Genomic DNA, 25581 nt, shown 5'->3' with positions numbered 1-25581 from the left:
GTTTAGTTTCTATCATGCTTTAGAAAATTACTATGAAACGATCAAACATTCAACTCAGACAGTGATCTCGACTATGTTAGTTCAGTTGGCTTTCAGTCGAAATCGGTCAAACCAATCACAGTAAGACAAAAATTTAAACAAACCAATTACACGATAGCAATTGAACTCCCTTATAGGTCCGGCCACCCCGCTTATCGGTCGAGATTATTCTAGATCGTCCACTGATCTGGTTATTGACCAATGGAATGGCTTAAATAAGCGTTCTTGAAATCCGTTATCGGTCGAGCCATCCCGCTTATCAGTCAGCCAGTTATATAATTCTAGATATGTTTTTATCTACTGATCTGTTTACTAAATCTGGTATTTGTACAAGTTTTCATACATAAAACTGAATTTTGATGATGAAATCCAAACGATTACAGAACAAAAATTTAATGATCAAAAAAAATTGTAATCATTAAATTTGATAAATAATTTGAGATAGCCTAGATCCGCCACTGGGATATAGTAACATGGCACTTTATGGCTACAGATTTTTTGTCTAATGAAATACATTTGAAAGAATGTAGGATTTCGCTGCCATATTACGGCCAAGATTCCCCAAGCACCAAAGAAACCATAGCTAAAAGTCCTTCGGCAACAACGATTATAGAAGGACAATCTGCATGCCATACGCCACATTTACATAAATCACATCACATACTCGCATAAATTGACTTTGATATTTTACAGTCATGCATACCCTTCAGTTATCCTTTACTTACGATTTTGGGTGAAAATTTCTGCTGAGCAATCTCTAAACAATGATGGCTTGCTTTTCAAAATCAGTGACTGGAATATCTCTCGCGTCGCGAGGCGAGATCGTCTTCACGAACATTTACAATTCATCCATAAATTTTTCACCCTGTTGAAAAAATTCACAGTCTGGACAGCAGCATTCATGTCAATATATGAATTTGTAAAAGATTTTCCTCAATTTCTCTGGTGGCTCTGACTGTAAAACGATCAAACATTCAATTCAGACAGTAAGCATGACTGTGTTAGCTCAGTTGCTATCAGTCGAAATCAGTCAAACCAATCACAGTAAGACAAAATTTAAGCGAACCATTACACGAGAGCAATTTGACTCCGTTATCGGTCGACTCCTTATCGGCCACCCCGCTTATTAGTCGAAATTATTCCAGATCGTCCACTGGTCTGGCTATTGACCAATGGAATGGTTTTAGTGTTCTTGAACTCCGTTCTCGGTCGAACCAGTTGAGCCACCCCGCTTATCAGTCAGTCAGTTATATAATTATATAATATAATTCATTTATATAATACAGTTATTTAATATAATTGCAGATATGCTAAAATGTACTGATTTGTTTGCTAACGTAATATTTACGTAAGATTTTAGATATAAAACTGAATTTTGACAATAACATTCATACGATCATACATCGGGAATTCAATGATCACAAAAAATTGTAATCATTAAATTTGATGAATAACTTTTGAACTATAAACATCAGTCGCGTGACTGATTTGACATACCCTAGATCCGCCCCTGAGTCGAAGTACGATGGTTGAGACTCGTTTAAATGGTTTGGCGTTGCTTTACATTCACAATGACATAGAGTTGGATATTCATAAAGTTATTCATTTTTTTTGCAAAAGATAAGGGGAAGATTGAATTGGCTTTTAGCTGAAAGAGAGAAACTTTTTTATTTCACTCCATTTCATTCCATTACATAAAACATTAACTTATATCGACAGTTCTCACTTCTAACAATTTACATCTTGCTTGAAAAGAAATTACCACATCAGATGCTTCAACCAGCATAAGCGTTTTTTATTTTACTCCAAGTTTATTTGATATGATGTATTGTACTGGAAAACCTGTACTTTGTTTTGCTTAAAGATGCAGATTGTTTTTTCTTCTAATTTTGCAGGATCTGTGTACTACATTCCACGTTTGTCATGGACTTAAGGCATGTTTTGTGTTTTGATGGTGTGATTTCAGTAATAATCAGCATGCTCACAACTGCTTATTATCGTGGCTCATCGTAAAGAATTTTTTAAGGTTGGGTTTGCAAAGACCTGGCCGTCCATGTCGGATGCTACAGTAAATAGAAAGTGCATTTATCAACTCCATCGTATGCATGCTGATGAGCTCTGATATTGAGCGAAACGGCTTAAATTCCAAAGCCTTAAGCTATTTTTTGAAAAGCTCCATTTCAGGGGGTTCATGCCTCCGGATGCCCCATAGGCAGCGAACGCCTCCGGCCATTTTGACTAACAAGAAAAAAATCCTGGATCCGCCCCTGTGCCCGACTGGCATTCTAATTATGTCAAAGTCTGTCGAAGTTGGAAAAAGGAATGGAATGCAGAGTTACTCATGAAAACTCTATCGTATTTATTGGTACGTATTTAATTTGAAAGATTTATGAATTTGATTTGCAAAAGAAACTTACCAACCATATTTAAATAAATTGACAGCCTCCCCCCTGGAAGTTAACTATCATATGTTCCTACTTACATGACGCTCAAAAAAATGGCAGAAAATTGTACAAAGGTGAGATGTTTAATGACAGAGAGTGTGAATTACTCCTAAATATTTATGTTTTATACATACGAGATATTTGCTCTTTCCTATGAAGATAGTGATTATCATTTTCAAAGTTTGACGCTTTTACCAAGGTATTTTAATAAACTCTTGTACTAAATGTTTCGAAATATGTAAACTTTTAATTTTAGAATGACACCTTTCAAGTTGACAAAATTTGTAATGTTTGTTACGCTTGAAATACAATGGAGGATTCTTGTAGTAAAAAAAGGTTTTCATGTTTCTACTGTGTGAAGAACTCAAGACTGTTTTAAAATTGTTCATATTCAACCACATTTTTATTTTGTTGATACAAGTTATTTTGTTATTCCTATGAACCTCATTTAAATAAATGTAACTTAAAAAGACCCTACATGACCATGTCCTGCACACTAATTTGGCACACTAGCAGATCTTTGGTTATATTTCATGAAACTTTGCTTTTATATAATAGTTTAAATTGTGTGGACAGAAAACTGTTTTGTTGTAAAGACTATGGTTTAGAATTCATGATGCAGGCCAAAATTTTCAACTTTTATGTTGCTGCATTTTCAACACGATTACCATGTTTTGGAATAAATGATATAATAAGGAAAATGTCTGCAATATTTCATAACTTTCTCTCATTACCAGGACATCATTGATGGATTTTACACCATTCCTGGAGCAGGTCATGGTGGTCCATCCCTGCAACAACTTCATTTGTTTTATTGTGTCTGGTTTTATGTGCTCAAATTGAATCTCTGCATTTTTAAATAAAACATTGAAAGTACTATTATAAAAATAGAAGTTAAAGAGTCAAATAAACTTTCCACAAACTCACCAAAACAAAATTCTTTGAGTAACTTAAATAGACTTTCATAGGTTGATTTCGCTTTTTACCAAGCAATGTCTTATGTTTGAGACATAATTTATGCCAATCCAATACTTTATTATATTTCTGCAAATTCAAGCAGCTTGTAACAAAATCATCTCATCTCAAAGAAATATTGAAGTTTTATGGCACCAACAACCTTCCCAAAGCCCAGGGCGGACCAATGGTCACTTTCTGGTTGATATGTCAACAGGGGCTTTGTTGTCCAAGCTAAAGTGGCCTTGGGCTATTTGTAGATTTTATGCTTACAGATGGTGAATCTTGCATAAAGAATGTGTTATTAGCTTTTAGAAAAATTTACTATTTGTTAATGAATGCATAGATATTTATTTCAATTTTGATATTTCAATAAAAACACATGATGATGTAGTGACTCAACTGCAAATAGGGATGGTATAGAATATGTAATTTCCTTTGAGATGATAAGTTCGACTTTTCACTCTGTTAATGTCCAATTTCCTAAACTCCGATACTATTGTAATAATGATCTGCACTATTATACCATTTTAGAATTTTTCTTTGGGTGAGGCTAGAGAATTTGGGTGTGTGCACCCCAGGAAAATCTGTCCCTGCCAAAGCCATCACCATAATGCTCTAACTATCAAACTTTGCATGGCACTTTTTCATTGTTAGGGGAATAAAAGCATCTAAAATCACTATACCATGATACTCATTTGTATAATTTCACTATCATAAAATTATAGTTTATCATATAGCAATAAAACATAATGCATTATAACAGTATAGATATTAAATTTGTTATTATTAGTATTACTATTATTTTCATTACCGTGTTATAGTTTGATAATGAACTATTATCAAGATGGGATCATGCCATGTTGTTGGGATGTTTCAAGTACAACCTGGAGTCAGTTGAAAGGCGAATTATTGCTTGAAAATATAACTTTGTTGCTCAGGTAATGATAATCTTAACATATAGTTTGTTCTCAACAGTGGCACTGCAAGGATTATATATTTTTGGGCAACAAAAGTTTTTCATAATGTCACATACATATGTTATACATTGTTTAATTTTTCTGGCGTTTTTCAAGTTATTCATATAAATACCTTGCTATGGGAAATATTGTGTAGTGGTGACTATGTACCTTTGTGTCCTTTTCAGGTGCACAGCTTTCCATTGACCACTATTATAAGTAATGTTGCTTGATGTTTGCTAAAGCTGATGAAATTTTGGTATTCATGAAGGCAAATTGAATTGTATAGTGAAATTTTGAATAAATTAACTCAAAGATTCAGAGAAAACAGAGAACCTTTTCGCTATTTTTCAAACCCACGTATTATGCAAATTGGTTTTACTTTCCACTAGGAAATCTACAGGCCCGTATTAAAATATTTTAACTGCTGGGCGTGAGTTCCAAGTGTGAAAAATTGAGGTCACTGAGTAGGGTCTGGGGCAAGCGACCTTTGGAATTTTTTCCATGTGGTAAACCTGCAAATCAAACGGCAAACTACAAACTGCTGTTTAGCCAAGGAATGTATATTTAGAGGACTCTGGAATTTCTTTTTAGTGCAGCTCAAAGGTGCCGTCGTTGAGTAAGGGGCTGTTTACACGAGCCCTATAAGGAGGGATAATCCTAAAAAGCAAGATCTTTAGAGGAGGGCTAGCCCCACCAGCTGAGATCTCGCTGTTGTTTACCCGAGACCTCGCCAAGTAGTGCTGGAAATTCTCCATGTAAACGAAAGAGGCAGGGCTAGCCCTCCCTGTAGGGCTCAAAATTTAACGAATTTGCTTATGACAAGGCATTGCTTTTTAGCAATAGCGGCAAGAAATGGCATCAACGAGAGCTTACACACAAAGAAAGCGTAAATAAGTAAAAAGCAATAACTAGTTTGGTTTGTTTTCATCCATTTTGTATTTTAGCGCCCAAACTCGCTGCTCAAGTTGAGCTCTTGATGTAGGGCTAGAATTTGCACCGAAAACAAAGGTAAAATATGGAGGGCTAGCCCTTCCTGAAAAGGTCATAAACAGCCCCTTGCTCAGCATCTTTAACCTCTTCTAGCGAAAGAACTTCACATCGGACCACATGAAACCCAACTTGCCTGACCGGCCACCTTAATAGTAAATGAAATGCAAATCAACAACAACACTGATGAAAGGACTCCTTTATTTTTTATTTTTAGCCAGAAAGATACTCACGTCCTCCTCAAAATATATCCAGTCCAACCCAATGCTGACCAGTTTAACTTTACCAAAGTACCAAAAAAAGAGGTTTGTGATCATTTTATTTATGTGAGAAATTTCTATTGGGTAGGGGATCTATTTGCTTGTCATTTTTATTTCAACGGAGAAACACGACTCCCTTTCATTAGATTAGTTTGCTGATTGCATAGCATCTGTAAATGGAAATATGATTGGAGATTAAACCAGACTTACCTGTAAGTTGAAGTTTGATGAAATTCTACCAAGTCATTTGCCGCAAGGAGATCACGTGAGAAGCACGCCTTTGGCTTCGAGTTCAGTGTTTAAAGCCGAGTAAAATCTTTTACTCTGTAGTGTGGGACAGGAACAGCAGATGAGCGGGAGGGATGTGATCTCGTCCTTGCGTCAAATGCTGTGGTAGAATTTTCATCAAACTTCAACTTACAGGGTAGTGCATCTACCATTTGGCGTGTGAGTAGAATTCCAACGACAGCACCCCAGCCTTTAAGTGAACTGTCACACTTTAAGGTAATTACACTTGGGAAAACTATGGTCCTTGTCAACATGAAAAGCCACCAGTGAATGTCAACTTATGCCTTGAGAGGCGATAACCATTATTTTATCAAAGTTTTCCCCCATCACTTTTAAGCATGTCAGTTTTTTTATTTTCAAGTGTTCTGTAATACAAAGGCCCATATCTAACTCCTGAAAAACTGTAAAGCATTAGGCCAACCACTAATACATCTCAAACTTTTGGCTGGTCCTGATGAACTAAAATTAGAATGGCTGATTTTACTTTGTTGGCATTTGCATCCTTCATATTTACAATCATGGCCACAATATCGAGCATAAATCCGAGGAAGACAGCCCTTTGATTGGGTATTAGCATAGACTTATCAGTATGTATTGTAAAACCCAAAGACTTCAATAATCCAGTAGACTTATGGATGTGATCTAGGAGGGTTGTACGGCTGTCAGCTATTAAGATGATATCATCTATATAGCCAAATAGCAGAATGCCTTCACCTCTTATTTTTTAAAAAACAGGTTTTAAAATTTAGTAAATACTATTGGAGCACTTGATTGGCCATTTGGAAGGGTTAAAACTCATATAACTTGCCATTGTGTTGGAATCGCAAGTATTTCCTGTGCTTTTTACAAACGGACACAGAATAATAGGCATGCTTAAGATCATTTACAGCTAGCCAAGAGTTAGGCTTGTTTAAATAAAGGACATTCTATAAGGTTTCCATTTTAAAGTGGTGATAAGCAATGTGTTTATTTAGGTTTTTAAATTTAGGGCCAGCATGTGTGCACCATCTCTTTCGGACGAGCAAAAATGTTAGATATAAATGCCCTGGGCAACAAGTTGTTTCAACAACAACTCTCTTATTCAAAAGTTTCATTATTTCATTATAAATATTTTTTAGCTCTTCACAAACGAAATTTGTTAGTTTGGGTTTCAAGGTTTCTAGATGGTTAGATATATTGCCTGCTATAAATTGCACACTATCTGTAGAGGACAGGGGTATACTTAACACTTCATTTTCTATTGATGAAGACATTATGTTTCAAATTGGTTCGGTTTTTCTCTTCCCTGTTCGTTTTTCCAATGTTTGTTGGCACTAATGCCTTAAAATTTATTTACTGTCTGCTCCAGATCTGCCGAAAACGCGAGCTGTATTTACTGTAATGAGCTTGCTGCTCTTCCATCAGACAGATTGAGGGAGATAGTTGCATCAATCTTGAAATTCAAGAAAAACAAAACAGCAAGTATTGCTTTTAAGGTGAATGTTTTAAAAGTTAGGCCGGTAAGAAGGCTTTTCTGGAACGAGAGTAACGAAGCAAGAAAAAGTTAAATGGTACATTAAAGAAATATTTTTAAATGGTCTGTCCTTTCTGACCCATAGTGAGACATAGTAGCATGGGAGTTCATGTAAGTTCTTTTGTATCTTGGGAACATGGTCAAATGTTTTCAAATAATCCAAAACTACCTTGACGTCCCAAATTTTGGAATACCTGGACAAAGACGGTTTCAGCTCAAAACACCTTTCATGCATCGTCACACCAATGAATGTTTACCGACTTTAAACTGTCTATACAGGCCAGTACTGTAGTTCCGAGGGCAGTTTTACGTTACTATAGTCATTTCCTGCAGCATACATTGAGCCAAAAATTCAATAGAGTGTTTGAGTCCCCGTTGAAAAACGTGGCGTAGGAATACACCCAAGATATATGGTCTTGTTTCGTAATAAACTTTGTTATTATTTCTTTCCTTAGTTGTTTTTCACTTCCTCTTCTAAAATGGGGAACTCGTGTGTATGAAATTTTGAAGAAGCAACTTTGCTGGGCTGGTGGCTCTATGCATTCGATGTCTATACCTCGAACATTTTAAAGAATTTCCTTGTCGCGGTTACTGATGCTAGTATTTGTGCTTATATTGATACTGGTATTTGTTCTAAGGCAATAATGGCGATGAATCATAGTAGTTGTTGATGGAACTGTTTACTTTGCAGAGCGCTATTGGTATGATAACATGACAGAATATGCTTGTGAAAAATTCAAAACTGTTGCATTAGAATCAAGGCATTACGACCAATTAAGAAAAGACATAATTTTATTACTTTCACCATAAATTTTTTGCTCAGATGGTTGTTGATGATAGAGGTATCTGTGGCTGGAAAGTTCAGTCATTCACAATCTTTTCAATACATAACATCTCTGTTCTTGTTAGTGAGCTCAATACACTGACATCAGGGGAAATAAATTCCATGAGTTATGTTAAATACGACATGCTTTGACGAAATTTCACGAGTTTTTTGGTTTTGTTTGGATCAACTTCGGGTATGAAAATCTGACTCTAGAGAGAAACAATGTCACTCTCTCTGTTGCTCCGCTAGTCGTTGCCTTGCAGATAACATACACTATACATGCTATTCTAAGAACTTCCTCTTTCTAGGGTTGGAGGACTACTTAGTGAATATTAAGGTTGAAATTGGTGTACAATAGTTTAATGCCAAATTTATTTATACTGTTGTAATAAAGTAGACACTTTGTCTGGGTCAACATCAAATTCCTCATATAACAACGTCGCTATATGAAAATTTGAAACTTTTAAAACAGTTCTTTTAGAACTACTGGTTTTAGAGTTCTGGTTTTAAATGGTTCTTTTATGGGCTATTTGGTTATTGTTTTTGTTATTTAACCTACTATTTGCGATTTTTTTTAACTTTTTCATTAATACTTCACGTACTGTGTGTACGTGTGTTTTCGACAAAGATTTCAAAACGTAGTAGTTATCATTCTGCATTCTTCATTTAATCATTGATACTAAATTGCTCTATTCTTACATTTAATTATAAAGTATGTCACTATGTATGTGTTTCACTATAATAAATAGCTGTATAATTACCATTGACGGATTTACTATGAGGAAGGTGCAGGGGGCTCCACCCCCAAACAGCAGATTGACTTATAATATATACCAACAAACTTTCCCCCCCCCCCATTTTTTGCCAAACAAGTCACTAGTACGGTTGAACTTCTTGTTTTTGTACTGAAAATTTCAAGTTTCTACACAACCTTTGATAATTGCACCACCTGACCGCCATCGATTCTACACTCTTACAACGTCTTTCGTCAATTATTTACCAGGTCACCCCTCCCCCCGCCCCAAATCAAAACTTTTATGTTTTCCCCTGTAAAAAATATACAAATCCGTCCGTGATAACTACAATACATATGCACTTCATGGCAAAGTTCTTTACAAAGACTTGACAGTTATAGTACAAATCGTTCTACATTTTAATTGAATTATATGAAAATATTTATATTATATTTCAAAAAATATAGGATAAAACACACGTCTTTGAATAAAGATATCTTTTAAACCATCTCTAAATATCGTTGTCAAGACCAGACTTTCGTTTTGACTATGATTATGAAAAAGGGTCGAAAACCCAACATGTCACCAATGGAAAAGTTAAATCTTGTTATTGTTTTTTCCATTTAACTCATATATATTAAGTGCAAGATGTCTTTTATTCATCGGAGTATGTTTAATTTACATTATTTTATTCTCAACTATGTTATCGCAAAGCAAAAGAGAACTAATATTTTTCCAATTGCGGTCGCTTCAACCTTTCCTCGTGTCAATCTTTCCTTGGCATGCCCTTACCAGGGCGTAAAGCACGATGATGATGGTGGCGATTCTTTAGGACCTTATTTATTACGTGATGATTTTCTCAATCCATCGTTGAACCTTTCTTACATTGGTGTACAAGCCGTATTTGTGTGGCTGTGCGCATGACTGACGCCAACTGACTATGCCAGCCAATCCCCAAGCGCCGCCCTTCATTGGACATGTCAGCGGTCCTCCCGTGTCGAAATGACAAGCATCAATTCCACCCTCCTTAAATCCAGCACATAAAGCGATCGTTGATGGTACCATTATATGATCTAGGTCAAAATTACTTTTTGTGAGTTAAAAGATCGTGGTTCCTCTCAGATTTTATTCTAGAAGCGGTTTCTATTTATTTCTGCAAACGATGTATTTATTTTTGCTTTTTCCCTTGTTTAGTTTTCAGCAAACATATTTACAATGAACAACATGAAAATATAAAAACGAAGCTAATTACTACGTAGTGGAACGGCCTGCAGATTTTGCCCGAAACAAGGTATCGTACTCCGTCACTCAGTCTGAACGCGCTATTATAGAAACACAAGAGAAAGTTTGAAGATACGAAAACTGCTTTGCAAGCACGATTTCGTAGTGCTAGTGTTTCCAAGAATTTTCGAGTTTCTCCTCAACTTTACAAGTTGCTATAACTCTAAAAAAAGTAAATATGTTTTCTATCATTTGTAAAATAGACTTCAAAAAACAATATTTAAAAGATAAATTTATTGATTTTAATGGCATGTTGTTTATATTTTCGCCATTAAAATTTCCTGCAAAAACCACGCAACCAGCGAGATTCCTGCGCGACTAAAGTTCTCGTTTATCGTAGAGTAATACAACACTGTTTTTTTGACGCCTGTGTTTTTAAAGGTCATCTTGTCAATTAATATGGTAGGCACTCTTTCTGTGTCTACTTCACCAATGTGTCTACTTAAAGTACTTATGACACGATTTCTACATTATTTTTATATCAAATAAAAACTCCCTTGAAACGAAAATGATCTTTCTTTTCAACATTAATGCCCATTTTATGAGCACATGAATTACGATGAAACTTGCTTACTTTTCTCCATTACACTTATCCAGAGGTACAAGATCGACGTAGGCTTCACGTAAGACTTTTGATAAGGAACCACTATTGGAAGTACGTCCCCAACCAGTGATGGAGCATCTTTTGTATAAAACCTTTTTTCCCGGTAGACAGAGTGGCATAATATCTCTGGGTATTCTAGCCGAACTTGACATTTGCAGTATAGCTGAAAGAAAGAAAATCTCCAATTTCTAAGTTTAATCGTATACTATACTGTCTATTATCTTTATGAGAGATATTCTCTTGAAACGTAAATCCTCCACTCTACTGTCTTCATCAAGAATGGCCTGATGTTAAACTTGAGTTCTTATATACTCCAGTCTAGTGTCTTTCTCAAGAGGGATTTGATGTTGAAACTTGAGTGCTTATATACCCAGTCTAGTGTCTTCATCAGGAGTGATGTGATGTTGAAACTTGAGTTCTTATATACTCCAGTCTAGTTTTCATCAGGAGTGATCTGATGTTAAGACTTGAGTCTTTATATACTCCAGTCTAGTGTCTTCATCAGGAGTGATCTGATGTGAAGGTTTGAGTCCTTTTATACTTGAGTCTAGTGTCTTTATCAGGAGTGATGTGATGTTGAAAATTGAGTTCTTATATACTCCAGTCTAGTGTCTTCATCAGAAGTGATCTAATGTTAAGACTTGAGTCTTTGTATACTCCAGTCTAGTGTCTTCATCAGGAGTGAACTGATGTTGAAACTTGAGTTCTTATATACTCCAGTGTAGTTTCTTCATCAGGAGTGATCTAATGTTGAGACTTGAGTCTTTATATACTCCAGTCTAGTGTCTTCATCAGAATGATTTGATGTGAAGGTTTGAGTCCTTATATACTCCAGTCTAGTGTCTTCATCAGGAGTGATCTGATGTTGAAACTTGAGTTATTATGTACTCCAGTTTAGTGTCTTCATCAGAAATGCTATTTTCTAGTTTTAAAGTCATTTCATAAAACCATGCATCTATTTTCATCATTTACCGATATCGTAATCTCCAGGATGTGTTTCTTTTCCTGGTTGATACTTCGGATGAATGTGTATTGCTTCAATTCCTATCTTGGTGTTGCTGCTGGAGTTTAGTTCATGTGCTCCCAGTATTACCGTCCATTCCTTGATGCACTTTGTGTAGTTGTCTGCATAAACAGAGAATTGCATTTTTGAAGCATATCTATTTGTAGCTAATTTATTAAACATGCTTCAGATTGATTCGAAATCAAAATCAATATGCAGTGGTCGTTAAACGTTTAGCAATATTCTGGCCTGCTCTTTGCTAGTCTAACATTGCATGCCCAACAAATAGTTTTGATACGATAAGAGCAATGTGGAAGACGACTTCATTCATACATCGTTATAAAGAGGGCATGTCACATTGCATTAGGCAAATAAAAATGTATCTATACTCGCTCACTGCAAAAAATGGATTTCTACAAAGAAATGAGTATCGATAATGCTCGAAAAGCAAGACTAAACCCAGAAAGCCTTCTGCGTTGTTGCTTTATACTTTTCCTGATTAGATTTTGTGGTTTTTTTAAACTCGACCATTAAAATATACAGTTAATTTGAGTAATTTACTGTAATAACTTTATCCTTAGCTCTTCATGAGAGTTTTATTTTAAGTCTTGTTCCTTACCAAAGCAGCTAGCTGCCGTGACGAGCCAGTTTTTTTGCACTAACGTTGCACCGCATATGTGACCTCGGTGTTTGGAGCGAATCATTGCCTGCCATGGCCATGTACCTGGGCTCGACTCTCGTCCGCCGACGATGCGACGCATACGTGACGGTCCCTTCCTGAATCTTTTCCCACAAGTGTCTACAAAGCAAACGTGGATTAATATAATTAAAAATTAACGTAAATAATTAACTTAATTTTTTTCCTGGGATTTTTCTGATTTTTTCGAAGTGATAAGTATTAAAGAACAAGATGTTTATGTTTATCGCTATTGTCTGAATGACGCAGTCGGAAACCATACATGTGAGGTACTTTGTGCATTTTGATTGGTTGTGAACGTGTTGTAGTTTTCAACGCAGGTTGATATTAAAATTGTTTTTTGTTGTGTCGGAGACTCAGAGGTGGACTTAATTTGGCTATATTATGTTAAGAAAATTCCGTATTAAACCCTGCGATGTATGTAACAATTACACGCGTCAAGTAATCATCACATTCGTTTTGCTCTACGTTTCTTATTTTACTTTGGTATTAAATAAGAATCGCACTGCCTCTATACCACTGATCTCGAAATAAGACCGGATCAAGCATCTAGCACAAAATTGAAAACAAAAATTAAGGAACGCTGCCATTACTAAGGGACCAACTCGCGAAAATAAGGAGCAAATGTATTGTGGATTTGTACGTGAATAATCCTGAAAGTTCAACATGTAACTACATGAAGATAACTAAGAGATAAATCAGTTTATAGAAAAGCTAAAAATATGATGAAATATGATGAATTATATTTAAAATGCCGCGATTTTTGTCGTCGGTAACTCTACTGTGGTATGGAAAAACTATGGAAAATAGCTCACAACTGCATGGAAATACCTGGAATTGTTGGAATCATATTTCAGAAGTACAAACTGATTAAATAATCTCATTTACGATCATAATCTGATCAATCCTTTAAAATTACAAGCCTTTTACGAGTGATTCAGAATGAAACCTACATGCATTTTTCCTTTATACGGCTTATTATTCCTTCTGAATCGCTTTACTATCGCCACAAAGGTTGTTTTTCACTTTCTGCATTATTTCAAAGCATAATTTGGCCATATGTTGCTATGTTGTCCATAGTTTTGTCAAAAAGCTTTGGATGTGTTGGTCTATTAGTAAAGGGGGCGGTGGCTTTAAAATATATTTACTACAAAAATACAGTTGCTTTGTCCAGTTTTTTTGAGATCAGTGCTTTATACCAATCAGAATTGAGAAATTATTCATGTATTTATTATTTGACTGTCAATTAAAAAATTGGTGGAGAGCCCAGATCCGAAGTCATGTTAGAACATGCTAAACACTATATTTTTCTTGTAATATCTCAAAAGCGTGTGTACCACAGCTTCTTCGAAGGAATTTGCATCTGTCTCATGCATATCAAATTTCTCCGTACGAAAAATTGAGTGAACAGTCAATCTACTCCGTACAAACTGAGCATTTCTCCAAGGAAAACGACTTGCTCCACATAAATGTCAAGCTTCTGCATGTTCAAATGTAATATCTTCTAAGCTACGAGCACACAGCAAACCTCTTCTACATGCTAAAATTATATTCCCCTGTAAAACGAAGTTGCGGGACGCTCTTGCCCCACAAAACTAATACACGTACACACAATCATTGTCAGGGCCTAACTGCTTTTAATTTGTCTACTGTAGTTTGCCGATCACGGTAACCGGCTTAAAAGGACTATATCACCATCAGGAGAATAATCTATTTAGATAGTTTATTATTTTAAATATATTTGCAATATATTTTATGAGACGAAAATTTGATCCTCCTTGACTTTAATAACGTCAAAGTTCGTTTTTCGTGTTTGACAGTGTGGTGCTGTGACTGGGTCTAGTTCATCAAACGTGAGGTACATTGGGAGCACGCTGCTTTTACGCAGTAAAATCACAGAGTGATTCATTAACAAAGTGCGCAATATAACTTAAGTTCAGGAAAAATATATTTCTTGACTTTTCTACAAATTTCAATATGAATATCAGCGTTAAAAAAGCGGGTTGTCCAATGTTCGTCATGTCCGGTAAACTAGACCCAGTCACAACACCTTAGGGTAAAGACGAAAAAAGCCAATTTTGACGCCCGAAAAGTCAAGGACGATCAAAAATATATTGTAAATGTTCTGAAAATGGTCAACTCTATCAAAATAGATTTTTCTCTGAGGGTAATATAGGCACTTTAAGTAAACTGCTAAAATGATCAATTGCGAAAATCATACTGTCTATATACAATTGATCATTACTATCTCCTTGATCACGGAAAGAAACATAAAATTTTGACATTAAATACTTTTTTTTCAAAGTTCGGACAAAAGTTGCTAATCATGGTGTTGTAGTTGTTTTGCGTTCAGTTACCCCCTTCTTAGAGTCCTGTATTAGGAGAGTTGAGACAACGTCTAAGTAAAATTGCTTAGCGTCCGCCATTTTTGTTCTAAACGCCAGCAAATATAAAGCATTTAATGGTGGAAAGACAAATTTTCTGTTGTGTTTTCCTATTCATGAATAGACAGTGACCTCTACCTTTAAAACTCGGTTGTTTATAGATGTCATAATGATAGAAAAGCATTTATTTAATGCAGTGGATGTAATTGTACGCCTTTAACACTGTTTTTTGCCACAAGGGAGGGCGTGTGTTTCTCTTCATCATCGCTATGATTGGAACTATTATAACACAACATAAAATCATTGAAAACATTTTTTTATAATTTATCTCCTATGTAAAAAAGTTAGCATGGCGGCTAAACAAAAATGGCGGCTAGATGCCCAATTGACCATATCTACCCAATCACCTTGATCATAATGCAAAATGCATAGAATAATACGTGTTCCAACTCTTACAAATACAGGGCTTTGTCCCTTCCCCGTGACCACGACTCTGCACTGGTGTTAGTTTTGTCGAGTGGAGGTGTGTTTATATAGAGAAAGATAATTTTAGCATAGAGAAGACACTGGCATTTCAACACGCCGAAGGTTAACATTTTTGTGGAGCATGTCGTTTTCCATTGAGCAACGTAATGTTTGTACAATGGTTTGTACAGAGAACAGTCAGATTTGTTTGGAGAAACTTGATCTGCATGAAGTACATGCAAATTTCTACCGAGAAGCTGTGGCATATACGGGCCAACTTAATTACAAAAGCACAATGTTTCGTCGCATTACACATGTAAATAGTCTATGTATAAAAAATCTATTTATTAAAAAATTATACAACTTCTATGATGTGAATTTACAAACAACATTAGTTTCCAGCTTTTTATGCCGGGCAGCAAATAATACTGTCAATCTGTGTTAAGCGACACATAATTAAGCAGTCACTTTAATTTATTTCATTGTGTAAGCAATGCGTAAGCTAAAGTTAAAGACAAAAGAAAATGTGATGAAATTCCATGTTATATTTTGTTTTAAATGCAGATTATTCAGATTTTCCTATGAATTCCATGTTATATTTTGTTTTAAATGCCTGAAATTCAGATTTTCCTATGTTGTCACGAGATACATAAAGCACACGTAACTAACACAAAGTCCTTTAACCAATCAAAATGTTTCTTAAAGCGTTGCACGCGTGACATGATTTACTTACATAATACATTGCTGAATGTGAAATTGCATTATGCGAATTTCATTGTGCTTTTTGCCAACTATTTTATACTGCACAAATACAGCCAAGCAGTATTCACGAGTAGACTGAGTGAAGGCCTGATGGGCGTTTGATTTTATAACAAATTTGAGTAGCATAAACTCACCTAAATAGCACTCGGAAGTTTGTTGCGAACTTTAGTCCCAGGAATTTTCTTTCCATTCATTCCAACGCACCAACATTTCGTTTTGTATACATTACATTGTTCGAGTTGAAAATCCCCATCTCTGGTGCAGTTCGGAATCATCATTGAGGACGGACCTGACGAAGTCTTCTTTCTCGTAATTTCTCGCATTTTGTCAAATACTTTACGGCTGTTCGAAAAATGCTATTAGGCTAAGTTTGCATTTTACAGTTACGCCAAGCAGGGTGCATTTTCCTCTTCCTGACTCAAAGAAAAACATGGAAAGAGGGGCTGTTGCAGCCAGTGGCTATTTGTAGTCAGTTGCTTTTAAAAGTGGTGGTTTGCCGCTATCTTAAGTATTAATTATTAAAGGTTACCAAGTTACAGAGAAAACTCAAAATAGATGACTAACAAAACAATAAATAATTATTATTCTGTCCAAACCGTTTATTGAGAACTGCACCATATTCCAAACAATTTTTCCCGTGACTTTATAGGCCTGTCTGCCTCTGTGGCTAAAGTCATATGACAGCTGAATTTGGGTATTTTGCATTTAAGACTCTTTGGGTAACCATCGATTGAACCTGCTGTTTCTTGCGAAGAGAAAGTCAACAAGACATCGGTGTTTATTGCAAAAAATCGAAAAAGTCGACATTTGATCATATTGACCGGTAAAACCAATTGCTTCCTTCTTTGCACTTCACTTGACTCCAATTCGACAATCTTACTTTTGATGATCATATTCAGTCAGGTTTACTTATAAATGTCGTCTTTATGACGTTATTACAGTTCAAAGAAGGAAGCAAATTGTTTTACCGATCAATGTTGATGAAATTTCAACACAAATATGCAACGTCAAGCGAAAGAAAATATCTTTTCGATTTTTCAATAAACACCGAGTTCAATCAATTGTCAACCCGTCAGAGAAAATTGAAAACTACACTCACGTGTCTACGATAAAATCTCGACTTCTATTAGGCTTTTCTAATGCAATTAGCTTTTTTTTTACTTTAGTTTTAGCCGCCTTTCAAGATGGCAGCTTGCCTGAGTCGTTGTTACTAGCATTTTGACGGAGTTATGCTTCTACTAGATTGGGTTGTAAAGTCAGTTTTCTGGTCCGCTCTTTCCCGAATTTTTCGAATTCAAAAATGCGCTGATACTCAACGACGTCACCTAGCATGGCGAGGAAATTTGAAAGCTGTTCAGCAAGACGAAAATTTGAGTTCGAATGATTTCCACTTTTTCGCTGCAAAAATTTGCTAGCTAATCAGATTTAAGTAAGTCTGATTTGTTGACGTTTTTTTTATCCTATTTAGTTTTCGAGGTATTTGCTTGTAAAAAGAATTTTCATACCATCTGACCACTCTATATACACCACTGCGAACCGACCATTTTGACTAAGAAGTTTCTAGACCAATTAGAAAACAAACCATGCATATGAAAACATTTCCCCGGTCATAAAAATTAAGCTCTCTCAAGAGAAGACGGAAATTCTTCTTTCAGAGCCCGTTCCACATATAAACAACGTATGGTGAACCGTTCCTTGTACTAGCTTCTTTGTTCTGGTCGTCGTTACAGTAACAATAGTTATAACATGCCATTTTGAAGCAGTAGCAGTTGTCTAGCTAGTGTTTGATACAGACATTTTGTATTAGTTTGTTCGTGATTTTCATGTTTATTATTACATGTGGAAGACAAATACTCATTTTCACGAATATTTTCATATCAAAATTTATCGCTTTGCGAGAAAAGTTCTCTAATTGAAGTCAGGCTTAAGTCATTTGTTGACCTTGTTGTTTTAATTAGGTTATTCTCTTCCAAAAGCAACAATTGCTATGCAGGATGTTTACTTGAGAAAAATATACAGTGAGAAAGAGCCCTTACTGATATTGGCATTTCCTGTCTTTACCATCAACGGGTTTGTTTCGACGATTTCTTTATTTGACGCCCTTATTTTATATCGAATTGTTCTCTTTGTATTGTTTGTCATTTGCTGTTGTGTTAGCGTCATTGACTTTTTTCTCGTGCTGCTATACGTGCTGATTACGTGGGTGTATCTGTTTTTACCAATAGGCTTGCCGTTCTTGTCTACGTACCAACAAGTTACTGTGGTGGGCTGGTAGCGACACTGTTTTCTAGCAAACGTTCCGTCTAGGTCACATGTTGGAATGTAAATAGTTTTATCCGAGTTGGGTCGTCTTACGATCTCATCCCGAATGATTTCACATTTCCCACGAGCTTGGCCTGTTTTAATGGAAATAAGTTGAATCGTACTAGTATTCTTATTCTTATTAATTAGACAGCGAACGGCAAAAAAAACATGGCTTCCGTTTGTGTTGTAATCAGGTTTCAGAACTTTATTGTTTATTTCAGAAAACAATTCTAGAGAAGACAAAAGATACCATTAAATACAACTTTAATATATTTAAAGGTGAATAAACCAAAATTATATTAAAATAACCAAATCTTGTGGGAGAGTCATTCACTTTTATTGTCAACAACAGTAATTGCATAAAATACGAATTAAGGAAAATATATATCGACTCCATTTTAGATGAAATGATTACAAACATTTTGCTTCATGCATCAAATTCAAGCATAATAATATACATGATAAAATTATTAATTCTGAATGGTTTTGAACGGTGTAAATTTTAGTAAAATGCTCCTGACTGGTTAGTCAAAGAAGGAAGTAATCATAAGTGCCAATCAAATTTCAAAGTGGAATTCTTGTGAAGAAAAACAGCTACAATGGTTGGCAGAAATTAGCATATGCAAAACATTTCCAGCCAAGAAAACAATTAACGCTAACACTCCTTGCCGTCTTCAAAACTGTGGCTGGTGTTTTATCCATAATTGCTCTCAAAAGCTATAGCTACTATACCTTATCTAATTTTGAGCTTAATGAGTCTGATTAAGTGATTGATTTTTTAATTTATTTTATGTAGCGCAATGATTTGCAATAACGGCTTAAGACTGTTTGCAAGTTTTTTAAAATCATACCAGAAATTGGTCGAAAACTGAGGTTTGTGAAGCCATGGGTGTCTGTGAGTCTGGACGCTGACAATTTTGAATGTGGTGTCCTTTTAAGAAAGTGCAACCTCAAATTTGTGTTCTTGCATAAACTTTTATGATATGCATGCTTTGTTTGGTCTCATATTTCCTCAGTAGCAACAAGTTGAAACAACATGAAATAAAACGAAAATTTTATTGAGAGTGACCCTGTTTTATGAAAATTATTGTATCAAAAGTTTTGCGTCATATTACTTAACCCTTTCTACTTTATATTATAAAACAAAAACAATTAAACGCCTGCGCTGATTGATCACTGAGCTTTCATCACAAACCGATCTGAACTCGATCAACTAAATCAAATCTAAAGAATTTGCAAATATATTACAAATACATATTGAAGAAAATTAAAACAAGTGTTTCGAATTGCTGTTATTTTTATAAAACAAATAAAAGATCTTATTCGTGTTTACACTTGCTTATGCAAACATCGTAGACGTTTGTGAGAGCTCTTGAGCAGATCAATGGTCTCCCCTGTTTGCGTAAGACCCAGTGCAAACAGTGTAAGCATCTCTTATTTCTTAACTGAAGATGGCATTTTCTCATAATCACAACATTTAGCTCTCAAAGATGAAGTATATTTAAACGAATATTAAGATAAATAATTTTACCATATTTCACAGAAGCAAATATGCATAAAACGAAAAGAGGATGAAAAATTTTTCCAGCTAAAATTTTGTTTTTTTATGAAAAATAAACACCTAAAAGTCGGTACGAAAATCCAAGACAAAGAACACAGTCACAATTTTTGGTACATGTCCTATACCCGGATCATTTATACATAATTGCATTTCATTCTTCTTTATCCTCTGCCGTTAGCTCGGACACGTCTGGCATCATTTGGTTGGAGGGTTAAGGTATAATATAAGGTTATGCAATTGTGCTCGATGAACAAAGACGGCAGTTAACAGCTGTTAAGTGGTTGCGAGCAACGGTCGATTGTTTTTTGTATTGTACTATTTTTAACTATTATGGGGCAGTTGCTGGAAACACTTCAGCAGGGTAACCAGGACTATAGATTTATAGTACATCAACCGCCTGGGAGTCGTCGTGCGCGACGAGGCTTACGACATTCTTGTACAATAGGGGTATCAGCACACGTAGGGTTTTCATATTGATCAACAACCAAGCCGTCAAGTGGTGGTTTGGCCACTATTTCTTCTTTTTGTACTAGGTCATGTGTAAGTGGAGAGTTAGGAGCATTTTCATGGACAGATCAGTTCCCAGTACTGGTGTTGTATCCTGAGAAGAGGTGTTGTCTCTATTTGAATAGTTGAGGACTTGCTCACTATCTTGGCACATTCTTCCTTCATTCGTTCTGTTTTAGATGTGATCTGTAGTGGTGGCTGTCGTAAATTTTGCGTTACTTCCGGTCATTAAGGAATTTTGTGGTGTTCATCTGCAGGTAAATAGTTGCAAGGATGAAGTACATAAATTGTGGGTTAAGACTCGCATGTTTCTTCCGTTAAACACACGAAGAGGAAGCTGTACGACTAGTTCGACTTTCGGATAAAACTACAATTGAGAAGATCTTCTATGTAAGCCTTCACTTCGATAAAGGGACGAAGCACAGGAACGTACTTTGGATGGGTGTCTTGTCATTCAATTTAATCTTCATTTTAAGGCTAGGGATGACCCAAATATCATCGTTGTTCCGCGAGAATTTATCTGCTTCTTCTAATAACAGTTGTGACGCAAGTTTTCTTTGTTCAGGTTTCAAATCGCCTAAATCTACAGCTTTCAAATGATCTGACAACTCTATGGGCAGTGGTTTTCTGTAACCGAGTTGATTTTTAAATGGGGTGACTTTGTTTGAGGGGGATGGATGATTTAACTTATCTTTTAGATCCAACTCTTCTGGACAAAGAGATTGAACTATCTTAAGAAGACCAGGGATAGTATGCCCTTTTAGTCTGATATCATGACCTGTCGTATTTCTCACTTCTATGACTATCTTTCTGATGTTCCACCTTTAGCCATCACTAAGATATTTACTACTTCTAAACGATGGGGTAATTCATCCTCCTCAGATCCAAACGAAACAGGAGCAGCTTTCGTAAGGGACGCAACATTCGCCCTACAACTAGTTTTAATGGACTGTCAATGCGGACAAAATTTTCTATTGTTTTCCCCTTTTTTCTGTTCGTTTACACCCACACTGTTCACATCACACGCACTGATTTTAGCAGAACTCATTTTGCTTAAAACTTTATTCTGGCGTTCATATTAGTGGGAATCCAATCCATTCACGTGATGTATTAGCTCTTCGTCTGATAGTGCAGACAAACGCTAAATGGTCTTAAATTAGCGGCTAAATTATCACCATGCCAGCCAGCCTCAAAAGATTTCATGAAGGTTTATTTAATTAAATAAGTGGCTCAACGAACTATGCTTCACAATGGGAATCTACACGCAAAAATGACCTTATTACGCAAATCTAGAGAGCGTAAGGAGAATTGTTGCGGCGTTTCTTTGCTTCTGGAAAATAGTGGAAGATTTTCACGGTAATGTACGCGTAATATTTTTAGTCTTTGCAAAGACAAATCTTACAGCGTTTCGACATAGCTTCGTAAACTTCTATGTAAAGAAATGGCTCAAATTAGGGTATCGACTATCTCTCTTCATAATTGCGTTTTATACCTGAGTGGATTTGGCGGGACAACGAAACGAATGTTGATTTGTCTTGGCACGGCTCGCCAATTTGACCAGAGATTTTGAACTAGCGCCGCAACATGTTGATTTATGACATCAACGCATATCTCGTTGCAATATCATTCACACGTCATTGTCTTTTTGAATTGACTTGAGAATAGCAATCTTACTCATGTTAGATGCATCCTTAATCCTTTACTATTTTAATTAACTCAGTGAAATCCTTAAGTTCCGCTTTGCTTTTTGTGTAAACCAATACGCTTTCAGTTGAAATTGGAGAGTCTCGATCTCTTCCATATTTTTAACAATTTATAGCTAGTAGTCACAATGATAATAATATCTTTTATGTTAAGTCTTTTTTTTACTAGAGCGCCTTTTTTTTACCTCAAACCTAACAGAATTGTTCATAACTTCCGAAAATTCTTCAAATACAATGAAACAAGTTGAACGATCAAAGCTAGAGATGGTGGTCTGTTGATTCGTTTACCTTTACAGCTTATTAACTGCATATACCTCGGGACAAACTCGATCAGGGACAAAATAATCATGATGCTGGCATCCTGCTGTGGTTGCTAAAATGCTACCTACGTTTCTTCGTCGTGCCAACTGGTGTTCATTATAAGGAACTGTTATAGCCACGTTTCACTCAAACATCCTTTGTTGTGGTTAAAAAACTTCTAGTTTTACTGAGGTGGTATGTACATTACATGTTTGTAAATGTAGATCGTCCAGGTTGGTATAGTCCTGAGAAGTACTGTTTTGTTGTTGTTGACTAACGTTTCGACGGCCTTAGCGGTAGTCATCTTCATCGTATGTACATATTGATCTAACTTAGTTAACATTTTCTTTTCTTAGTAATATAACACTCAATCGTATCTCCTTTACTGCTGTATAAAAACATGTGTATTGTAATTAAATACGTCACATTTTACACTATGACGTATGCACAATGTAACATTTTCACGTGAGTACGCATGAAAATAAGTTGGACGATAAATCTTATATTTGATTACTTTTGTATCGAGTTCTCTACATTCTACTATGCGTTCAAATAAACCACAGTTTCATAAAAGTCCTAGCTACCTGAGCACAAAGAGCAGTCAAAAAGAAAAAAATACAAGTAACGATAGCCGTTTGCATTCTTTTTCCAAGACTATGGCCTACTCCTAATGCAGTTCTTTACATATTGAAAAGCTTGTGAAAATTATGAAAACCATCTACTTGCTCACAAGTTGCACAATTGAGAAAGATAGCATGATAGCAGTTTTGAATATGTTCAATCCAATCAAACTGCAAGCTCGAGTTAAAAGTTCATCGAAATTGATAGCTTATAATTTTGCGAAAACGGCTTTGACTTTGGAAACATTTGAAATTAAATGCAAATGTCACAAGTTGATGATAATTTGAATAATTCGGACAATTGTTTGTCGTCTATGTGGAAAGGGATTAATTAGCTAGAAACAATCATCGAACACTGTCGAATATTTCGAAAGAAAACCATGACCAGCCGACAATTTAAAAGAGAGTAAATAAACAAAGAAAGAAGACATCTTGGGAAATATGAATCAAAACAAGACGAGGACTGTAAATTTTCGACTTTATTTAAAAGTCCTCCTCAGACAGAATCAGTCTGAGGATGACTTTGAAATAAAGTCGAAAATTTACAGTTTACTTCTCGTCTTGTTTTGATTCATATTTTGCAATCTCAAGATGTCTTGTTTCTTCGGAATTTGTTTTATATTATATTTCGAAAGAAATTTTGTGAACTTTCCAGCTGTTGCATTGGCATTACTGCTAGTGAGCTCTGCGTGTAAAATGAGTGTGATATTGACTTTGTGTTTGCTTTTGGCGCTGCGATATCATTTCCAATATTGAGAACTTAATTTTTAAGGACCCTTGCTAATTTGAATGTAATGAAAGACAACATACATTAGCTCCTTGTTTTGTAAGAAAGTGTCGGATTAGTGAAATTTCCCTAGATTTATACATTTCTATTCACATTTCATATAAATATATATATCACAAAGTGTTTTCTGCGCGCTATCTTTACTTATATAGGTAACTATTAAAATTTGGATCTGTAGATATTGTACAAAAGACTTTGCCAAATGACGAACGAGTTACAAATGCTTTTCATTTTGGCATTTTGTTGTTGAAAGTGTGAGAAACTTATCAATCAAGAAATTAGTAGGTTTCAGTGTTAAAGACATGTGTATAGTTTTGCAACATTTCGCAACTCTTTGTTCACCTCCAAGTTTGTGTTTAATATACCGTAAAATTGTTCTCATGATGTACGAAAAACATTTGCCATCTATTTTCGTTCTAAACGGTGAGAGGCAATGGGTATTCCCTGCCATTTATGAATGCTGCTGTTTCCTTTGTATCTACCATGTTATTGGCAGTGATAAGAAACAAATAAATAAATAAACAAACGCAATAACGCCGGTAAAAACACCTGCCCGTATATTTCGCGCTTCTGTGATGCGACGTCTTGAAGATGAAAGCGATTATTTCACTATTTAAGCTAATATAAAAGCTTAATGGAAAAACCCGTCTTACCTCTTCTTGCGCTTGAAAAGGTGCACGACTGAAATAGAAATAGAAGCAAGTATTAGAGGATTTGTGCCAACGAAAATTAGACTTAGTGAAATTCTGTCAATACTCACTGTCACGAAGATTAGCACTGACACATAAAAGACTGTCTTCCACATTGTCTGTTTTCAGTTTTCGTCTTTTTCATGTATTATGTATTTGTGTCCGTGTAAGATTGCAGACAACCGGTTCGTTTTGCGTCGTTGAACCCTGAGAGCCTTTTTATATACTGAGCCCTTACCACTGTGAGGCTAGCTATGAATAAATTTGAAGCTTTTAAAATATTTAATGACGACACGAGCACGATTGGCCAATCCGAAAGTTCTATTACGACATACTTAGAACAGCTGTGCTTCGAAAGCCTTTGCTATCAACTTTTTTCGGTGCTTTTTGACATTTTCTGATTTTATTTCCTGAGGAGTCTCAAAAATTGTTGGCAACGTTAAATAAAGCTAGTAATCCTTCTCGCTGAAAATATAAGAGCTCTATTGAGCAAAAATCGTGTTTCCCGTTAATTGTTTCAACTTCTTTACCTTGCAATGGAAAACCTACCACTGCGTTATCAATTACGCTTAGCTAAATATTTTTCTTAGATATGTAGCCCATGCAGCAATTTTGGAATCTAGTAAATAACAAATAACAGTGTTTCGAGTCAAGCAAAAGCGGGAGGGGATCATTTCCTAAAAACCGTGTTATAATTGCGGATGGAATTTTAAGTGTTTTGATTCAGTATGCCCTTGACTGTATTGGCATTTTTACTAATGGCCGACAGCGAGAAAAGAGATGGGTTCTTTGACAGACAAAGTGACGCATTGATTTACAGCCAGTTAGAATTTTGATGTTTTTGATAAAATCTAAATTAGCACCATGTTAAAAAATTAAAAATGTGATGTATTCGGTTACCAATTTT

General features: G+C 35.6%; 2 protein-coding genes across 2 annotated transcripts; both read right to left on the bottom strand.

Moving 5' to 3' along the window:
- Nucleotides 1–9807: 9807 nt before the first annotated feature.
- On the bottom strand, nt 9808–16478 carry LOC124452118 (serine protease hepsin-like). The gene is given in 6 exon segments (XM_047002708.1): nt 9808–10049; nt 10051–10080; nt 10863–11055; nt 11865–12017; nt 12515–12703; nt 16349–16478. Coding segments are annotated over 6 exon segments (894 nt in total). The 3' UTR covers nt 9808–9850.
- On the bottom strand, nt 16478–24914 carry LOC124452117. Its single transcript, XM_047002707.1, has 4 exons — nt 24746–24914; nt 24639–24666; nt 18240–18599; nt 16478–16545 (listed from the first exon to the last, which is right to left on the bottom strand). Exons 1-4 carry the CDS (start codon nt 24788–24790, stop codon nt 16478–16480), a joined length of 501 nt encoding a protein of 166 aa, XP_046858663.1. The 5' UTR covers nt 24791–24914.
- Between the last annotated feature and the right edge of the window lie 667 nt (nt 24915–25581).

The sequence above is a fragment of the Xenia sp. Carnegie-2017 genome, unplaced genomic scaffold, assembly GCF_021976095.1.
Source record: "Xenia sp. Carnegie-2017 unplaced genomic scaffold, XeniaSp_v1 HiC_scaffold_24, whole genome shotgun sequence".
Classification (NCBI taxonomy): Eukaryota; Metazoa; Cnidaria; class Anthozoa; order Malacalcyonacea; family Xeniidae; genus Xenia; species Xenia sp. Carnegie-2017.
Note: the sequence above shows the minus strand (reverse complement) of the source record. Positions and strands in the feature narration are given on the sequence as shown.

What these genes read in the sequence shown, in the direction of transcription:
- LOC124452117 (XM_047002707.1), bottom strand. Translation starts at nt 24,790, where the DNA reads ATGTGGAAGACAGTCTTTTATGTGTCAGTGCTAATCTTCGTGACA. An exon ending in CTTTTCAAGCGCAAGAAGAG is followed by an intron (nt 18,600 to 24,638) that starts GTAAGACGGGTT and finishes CCATTAAAACAG; the next exon opens with GCCAAGCTCGTGGGAAATGT. An exon ending in GACAGGAAATGCCAATATCA is followed by an intron (nt 16,546 to 18,239) that starts GTAAGGGCTCTT and finishes TTTTTCGAACAG; the next exon opens with CCGTAAAGTATTTGACAAAA.